We start from the raw sequence: 8,800 nt of genomic DNA on the forward strand, positions 1-8,800 counted from the left end.
TAAAGTTTCAAATACCTTACCAAGAGAAGATGTGACAGCTATTGGTCTGTAATTGGAGGGGTCAGATGAACTCCCTTTCTTCGGAACTGGGTGGATATTGGCTTCTTTCCATGAATTTGGGAATAAAGAAGTACGTATGCATAGTCTGAATAATTTAGCTAGGACAGAGGCAAGTTCAGGGGAACACTTTTTCAAAAGAATTGGCGGAATTCCATCTGGGCCTGGAGCTTTGTTGGTAGGAAAATTGTCTAGGATGGTATTTACGTATCTTGTCTGTATTTTAAGTGGGGCAATTTCGGGAGAGTCAAGTTCCAGTACTGAGACATTCTGGCTGGTATCATCTATGGTAGAATTTCTGGCAAAGGTACTAGCAAAGATATCTGCTTTCCCACGTGGGTCATTTGTAATATTGCCATTTGAAGATTTTAGTGGGGGAATGGAAGATGACTTGTTAAAGTTATTATTGAAAGAATTAAGAGTTGACCAGAATATTCTATTGTCATTAGGGTTGTTAAGTAGTTTTGATGCTTGCTTTTGAAGAAAGTTTGATTTAGATAGATTTAATACAGCTTTTGCATGATTTCTAGCATATATATATATATATATATATATATATATATATATATATATATATATATATATAGATCTCTATATAGAGAGCGAGAGAGAGAGAGAGAGAGAGAATGATAATACGAATACTCGTAACTGAAAGTGCATGAATGGCATGTATGTCGATGACGTTTCGTTTATAAAAGAAGCTGGTAAGTTGGATCTGTCAAAACAACGTAATTTTTATTCTAAAATTTTCCAGGTGCTGTCGACCATGTGATACTACAGAGGAATGCGAGGGCAGGGGTGGCAAATGTGTTGGTGATGTTTTGCCATTCATCAAAAAGGGATGGAAAGCGGAACCATCGATTAAGTGCAAACAGCCTGAGTGTACCTGTGTTATAGGAAAAGAATGACTCTGAACTGCTACTGCTGCGTCAAACGTGAGTCCTATGGTCCACCCTTACCACGAGGGCCTTCTTGCCTTATTTCAGGATATATGCCCATTAGAAACACTGGAAAATAGTATCATGATCATGGATTTTAGTGCGTTTATTACCCGTCCCCGGGCCGAGAGGGGCTCGGGGACGGGTACTGTTTTCACTCGGTTTGTCTTTCTGTTTGTTTGCTTGTTTGTCTGTTTGTTAGCAAGTTTACGTGAAAACTGCTGGTGCGATTTTGACTAAAATTACAGGGGTGATGTGCTATGGCATTCTGATCATCTGAAAAAATTTTAGGTCAAACTAGGCCAAGGTCCAGCCAGGACCCCAAATTGCATTAAAAAAAAAAAAAAAAAGTAGGAGAATGGTAAACAATTTTATATATATATATATATATATATATATATATATATATATATATATATATATATATATATATATATATATTTGCCATAACTCCATTGAAATACGTCAAAACCTAAAGATGCATCTTTCAGATCTGCATCCTGTACCACGTCTCATTACATCAGGGGGGCCACCACCCAGTTAGTGGTGGTGGGGGAGAGGGTCAGTGTTCGGTGGATCAGGCCTAAAATTTCGAATGGACAAAAATCGTCAATTTTTACCCGATTCACTTCAAATTTTATATGTGACATCTTTGACTTGATATCCTGTTATGTTTAAACGTCAGCACTGAAATGACGGCCGGGGACGGGTTTGCTGTGCCTTGGCACAGCTTCTTGTTAGGTGCTGGAAACGGATGCCTTCATGTGGTGGCAAAAGTGCAAATGGACAGTGAAGTTTGCTGGTTATATAAACGTCCCTCAACACTCACCCTACTTCTGAAAGGAGGGTGCTGAGCTGCAGGAGAGGGGCAGCTTTAGCTTGCAGTTCACTAGGTTCACACTCCAATGAACCTGGGACTACAACAAAGGTATTTACAATTACTGGTGTATTTCTTATGATAGTTTAAAGCTGAAATCTAAATATAATTATCTGACTTACGTATCGTGAACTTAACGCTCATGATAAGGACAATCCCTGGCATGTGTTCCAGCCACCATTAGACGACATTATTTAGGTAAGAGTGAGTAATAAGAACAGTCCAGCTAACGTTTGAAGATTTTATTCGGCTTAGAGTGGGTCATAGAAGCCAGAGTGAATTGCACCCTCAGTTTTCAGTACCGAATGGAAGATATTACTTTATTCTCGGGTAGGGTTTGGCAGCATTTAACCCCATGATCCAGGTGGCGGATATTCTATTTTTATTCTTGTTACCACCAGAGGATTATATTGAATTTATCGGATACGTATAGTGCATACTAGTGAAGTGTTTAAGGAAGGCTATAACTAACCCCTCCAGTTCAAAGGTGTCTCTTCTAAGCTGAATAAAATCGTCTGGAGAAAGCAAGAATATAATAACAGCCAGGTAACAAGAGTCAAGGGATAAAAAAAATATTAAAACATGCTCTCTCTCTCTCTCTCTCTCTCTCTCTCTCTCTCTCTCTCATATTTATTCTGTTTTATTTAGTTTTATTCTAGTTCTAAATGTTTTTTTTTTTCTTCCAGCGGTCACCACCAGGGGCATGGACAACGCATCCAAGGCTAGGAGAGAGACCCCCCCCCCCTTTCGACGCGGTCAGTGAGCCACACACCCGACACCACATGAACGGACATCACGGCGTTAATCCCTCCACGCCGAGACGTGTTTTATATTGTGTTATTGCTATCGCTATTATATTCAGCTGAAGAGAGACTCCGTACGGAAGGAGATAAAATTTCCATTTGCCCCTTCATTACTAGCCATCTGTCCTAGGTTTACATAATGGTCTAGAGGTAGCAAGAATGTCTATGAAACCCGTCATCGGACTGAAGAGCGTTAATGATCTCTAAAGGTAAAATTCACTATCTCTGTTGCTGAATTGACAGTGATTATAATAATAATTACACCCGATATTAATTAATTATTATTTATTTTTTTTGTTCTTCTGTTCACCAATACAGTAAAAAAAACATCAAATCCTCGGTACTCTAATACGTAAAATGTAAAGTTTATATAAAGAAGCGTTAATTCAGTCTAGTAGGTTCACTGCTTTTTATTACATGTATATGAATGCATGAATGTCTGTACTAGTCCTGCACCTTGTTCTCTGATTGGAAATCAAATATATGATAAAATGAATGGATCTAAGTTTCGTTTTGTTTCATCGTTGGTCAGAGAACATTGTAACAATTTCAGTACGATGACGTACTATTCCATTTTAATCAGGTTACCGTCAAGCAATTTTCTTCAGAGTAGAATCAGCCTCCGTTCAAAATGCTTTGCCAAACCAAATCAAATTATCTTGAGAAAAAAAAAAAAGTACAGCGTTGTATTGCTGTCCTGACTGCCAGTTCGGCTATAGCAACTGTAATCATGTACAAAACTGCACTTGGATATAATTGGATATAAAGCTTTAGAACTGCAACTGTCTTTAATTTCTCCGTGTTTATTTTTATTACCCGGTTAAGAAAGATGATAATTACATTTTACTTTAAACATAGGGAGCACGCATGGTTATATGGTTACCACCCAGCGTTGTAAGTGGTTTCTTGGCTGACAGGAAACCATTTGGCTTGTCACTCAATGTAAAGCCACCAGCAAAGGAAAGAAAAGCAATAAGAAGTGCCGGGAAAGATGGGAGAATAGGAAGAGAGGAGGGCAGGCACAGAAAAAGAATGATAAAGGCTAAAGATGTAGGCAGCACTACATCAAGTGAGAGTATGATGGTCGCCACCACCTCCTGACGTTTGCTGGAATACAATATGGGTTCATCCGAATATGAGAGGGTGAATGGTGGCAGTATGATTGATCAAATCGTTTGGCGTTCTTGGAATAGAATATAAGAGCTGGTCCGGCTATGAGAGAGTTAAACAATTATACCTACAGTACTAACAACTTAAAATATTAACAACGTCGATTTAAAAATATACCATTGCTCTGCTGAAGAAGTAGCCCTGTGTTAATACATTGTTCAACCATTTATGGAATCACACACTCCTGACTCCGGCTGTGAGAACTTCGTACGCCACAGCAAGAAAATCTACAAAAATTTTCATTGTGACTTACCTTGTGTATCTTTTCAGAGGTAATTCAGCACTCATTCAGGAAGTATGGTATTATTATACTCCCCTCTCCCTACGTAATTTTCATATTTTCAGCATTATGTAGTAGTAGCAGTAGTAACCCCAGGCTCATCTAAACTGAACCAGGTGGACATCAAACATCATTTATATATATATAAAGATATATATATATATATATATATATATATATATATATATATATATATATATATATATATATATATATGATATTTAACAAAAAACAACAGCAAAAGCACAAATAACTCAGTCCCATAGTGGTTATAACTTGTTGCAGTTTGATAAGAAAGATATATGAATAACAACAGTACCTAAACAAGGAAAAGTCAGTTATTACTTACGATGTAACTAAGGCCACTTAACGTGATTCAGCTGGTAAGCTTTCAATCACACTATTCTCTACCTGGCCAGCAACAACACTGAATACTATATCAAACATGAACAATATTCTCGCTTTTATGGAAAAAAATATGTAAACTAAACAAATACTGAACTTGAGTGAGAACGAACACGTGTATGTATTACACGTAACTTTCTCCTTAACGTACATTTCTTTCTATATATATCTATAATAACCACTTATACCAGGCACCCTACCAATCCTTAAGATGTCTAGGATGGATTTTGCGTACCTAGTCTGTATTTAAGTGAAGCAGTTTCGGAAGAGTCAAGCTCTAGTACAGGGACGTTCTGGCTGACTTCTCGTAAGGTAGAGTTTCCAGTAAGTGTACTGGCAAGGATACTCGCCTTACCACGCAGGTCATTAATTCTGTAATGTTATTACCTGAAGAATTTGGTGGGGGAACGGGTGATGACTTGTTAAAGTCATTATTGAAAGAATTCACGGTTAACCAGAATATTCGATTGCAGTTGAGATTGTCTAGTAGTTTCGATGCTTGAATGTGAAGAAAGTTTGATTTAGAGAGATTTATAACAGTTTTTGCAATTTTTAATTGACTGAACGATTCAGATGTTGTTTATTTTAAGTAAGAGTTATATGCAAATGGCTTTTGGGCCGTTGCTCTGGCACAATTGCTTTCAAACCATTCTGGGGAGTCCAATCTGTAAGTGAATTTTGGACTTGGTATGAACAATTCCATAACAGTTTGTATTAAGTTATGAATGTGGGACTTGTTAAAATTGATATAACAAAAGAAGAAAGACTGCCATGGATTGCCAGCAAGATAATTTCTAAATCCATCCCAATCTGCCCTATCAAAGTGCCTTCTGCTCACCCTGACAGGTTCGGAATGGGGAGTTTGGGAGAAGCGACTAATGAGGCTTTGATGAGATTCTGTTCGGAGGATCCAAGTGGTGACATTACTTCTATCCTGTTATAAAAGAACAGAAATGGAGGTGGGTAGGTCATGTAGCAGGAAAAAGGGAAAACTGATGGAGCAAGAGGCTGACTGACTGGACTTCAAGAGACTGGGAACGTAGCAGAAAAAAGACCAGAAAGGAAGTAGAGAGATAAGATAGACAAGTTTGCAGACAAAACGTGGTGGAGATTGGCTCAGTCAAGGAATTCGTGGGGAAAGTTGGGGAAGGACTTTGCCCAACACTGGATTTGCAATGGTTATGGTGATAATGATATATATATATATATATATATATATATATATATATATATATATACAGTGGGCTCACATAGTGCGCGAGAGATTGGGTGATGCACGAGCTCGCGCACTGGGAATTCGCGTACTAGGAATACATAATCTTATGGGAATAATTACATATGGGTGGTACCCCCTCATACCTGGACATTTTTTGGCCCTTAGAGACATAATAAAGGTCATATGTTTCAGACATTGTACTAAAGCTATAGTTACAGTAACAAAAATATGGATAGTCACCTTAACAACACTAGACAACAGGCCTGATGACCTTAAATAAAAGGGGTTCCGAGGCGCGGCAACACTTACGGCGCCGCATTCCCCACCGCACCTCCCATCACACCAACACGTCCCTCCGCAGACTCCTCTTGATCACCTTCCCCAGGAGCATCCAAGTCACTCACTTCGGCCATAAACCTTTCAAAGTCCAATGCTGACACTTCTGACACTGGATCCTCTTCATCCTTTATGGCTTCATGGTTCTTCCACACAGTTCTCACTGTAGATTCAGCCAGTCCCAGGGTTCTCCCGATAGCCGTGTTTCCTTGACCCTCCTCCTTCATCTTAATTATCTTTAACTTGGTGGCGTGCGTCAGAAGTTTCTTTACTCTTGGGGTTGGAGCCATGGTGCAGCAAAGTACAGGCAGCACAAAAAACACCACACGTTGTACATGACAGGTTAGCTGTAGAGAGTGGATCCGCACAGTGCACGAGCCAGGACTGTTATGGCGCACCTGCTCCCTTGTACCCCAAGCTGCGCAGTAGAATGCCCAGGAATTTCTACGCATCAACATGACAACACATGATGCACTCTGTGAGGAGTGGTCGCGCACTAGTAGAAAATGGCATTTTTGAGCCAATCCTTGCCTCTGCCTCGCGTTCTGTGCGGTAAACTCGCACATTAAAGGGTTTTTGGTTATGATTTTTAGTCACTCATGCACAAGACGAATCGTGCACTGTGGTGACGTGCACAGTGCGAACCCACTATATATATATATATATATATATATATATATATATATATATATATATATATATATATACATATATATATATATATATATATATATATATATATATATATATATATATATATATATATATATATATATATATACATATATATATATATATATATATATATATATATATATATAAATATATATATATATATATATATATATATATATATATATATATATATATATATATATATATATATATATATATATATATATATCATAGGCAGCAGGAAATACAGAAGACAGAGGGAGACAGTTCCAGACTTGACCTGTTGCATAAATGAAGGACTGGGGGTAATGGTTAACTCTTGCATTAGAGAGTTGGACAGAAAAGGGATGAGAGTTTGCCGCTAGACGGGTGCTACGCCTGTCGGTAATGAGGTGGAGGAATGCATGCAGACAAGTCAGAGGAGCAGCGACCATTAAAGTAGCGATAGAAAAGAGATAAAGATGCAACAGTGTGGCGAAGAGACAGAGGTTGAAAGGAGTCAGTAAGTGAAGGAGAGTTAATGAGACGAAAGGCCTTTGACTCCACCCTATTGAGAAGAGCTGTATGTGGGGAGCCTCACCACACATGAGAATTGTACTCCACACAGGGGCGGATAAAACCCCTGTATAGAGTCAACAATTGTGCAGGGGTAAAGAAAGAACGGAGTCGGCTTAGCACACCCAATCTCTTGCAAGCAGATTTTACAAGAGTTGTAATATGATCTTTCCAAGATAAGTCCCGAGTAAATGAAACCCCAAGCATGTTCAAAGATGATGCAGGATTAAGCTGAATATTATTAAACATTAGTAGGTATACTTGTGGAAGATTTTGTCGGGTTGATAGGTGTAAGAACTGAGTCTTACATGCATTAAAAACAACCATATTATTTTCACCCCAGTCAGAGATATGAGCCAAGTCAGACATTAGGTGTGCCATAGCCTCATCCCTTGTGTGTTGAAGTAACTGCTGAGATGGGCGTTACGGGAACCGAATGGAAAGGTGAAGGGTGAAGTCATCAGCGTATGAGTGGATAGGGTTAGATGTACGGCTTAGAAGGTCATTGATGAATAAAAGGAAGAGAGTTGGTGATGGGACAGAGCCCTGAGGAACACCACTGTTGATAGATCTAGGAGATGAACGATGGCCGTCTACAACAGCAGCTATAGAACGACCAGAACGGAAGCTAGCAATGAAGGCACAGATAAAAGGATAGAAACCGTAAGAGAGCAGTTTGGAAATTAAAGATTTATGCCAAACTCGATCGAAAGCCTTTGAGATGTCAAGTGCAATGGCAAAGCTTTCGGCAAAGTCCTGAAAGGAGAATGACCAGGAGTCTGAAAGGTAGGTGAGAAGATCGCCTGTGGAGCATCCCTGACGGAACCCGTACTGACGATCAGAAAGAAGGTTGTGATAGGAAAGATGCCTCAAAATCTTTCTATTGAGAATTGACTCGAACACTTTTGAAATACAGGACGTTAAAGCAATTGGACGATAGTTGGAGGGTTGGGAGTGGTTACCCTTCTTTGAGACTGGCTGAATGAGAGCAAACTTCCAGCAAGAAGGAAAGGTACAAATTGAGACAAAAGGCGAAAGAGTTTCCCTAGGCAGGGTGTAAGCACAGAAGCACAGTTCTTGAGAACAACAGGAGGGACTCCATCAGGCTCATATGCCTTATTAGTATTGAGGACAATGATGGCAGAAAATACATCAGCTGAAGAAATTTTAACGTCAGCCATAAAGAAGTCAGAGGCGGGAAGTGATGGAGGAACAGCACCGGAATCGTCTAAGGTGGAATTAGAGTAGAAAGTCTGTGCGAAGAGATCTGATTTATCAGTAAAAGACATAGCTACAGAAACATCAGAGTAGAAAAGAGGAGGGAAGGATGATGAGGTAAAGTTGTTAGAAAGGTTTTTGGCAAGGTGCCAGAAGGAGCGGGAAGAATTCGAGTTGGAGAGTTGAGAGCATTTAGTACGGATGGAATTATTTTTAGCAGAGCGAAGAAGAGACTTAGTACGGTTCCGGGCAGAAACGTAAAGATGATGT

The 8,800-nt window shown here is 39.2% G+C and overlaps 1 protein-coding gene across 1 annotated transcript in view; it reads left to right on the top strand.

Moving 5' to 3' along the window:
• Window positions 1-3,457, top strand: part of LOC145398629 (uncharacterized) — a 19,695-nt gene extending 16,238 nt beyond the window's left edge. Inside the window, exons 6-7 of the mRNA XM_080271439.1 lie at window positions 812-992; window positions 2,559-3,457. Of these exons, the coding sequence (XP_080127565.1) occupies window positions 812-965 (154 nt within the window). The 3' untranslated portion in view covers window positions 966-992; window positions 2,559-3,457. The remainder of the gene's footprint in view (window positions 1-811; window positions 993-2,558) is intronic.
• The last annotated feature ends 5,343 nt before the right edge of the window (window positions 3,458-8,800 follow it).

Source organism: Coenobita brevimanus, chromosome 46 (genome assembly GCF_032717465.1).
Source record: "Coenobita brevimanus isolate Jiangsu-jjx chromosome 46, ASM3271746v2, whole genome shotgun sequence".
Classification (NCBI taxonomy): Eukaryota; Metazoa; Arthropoda; class Malacostraca; order Decapoda; family Coenobitidae; genus Coenobita; species Coenobita brevimanus.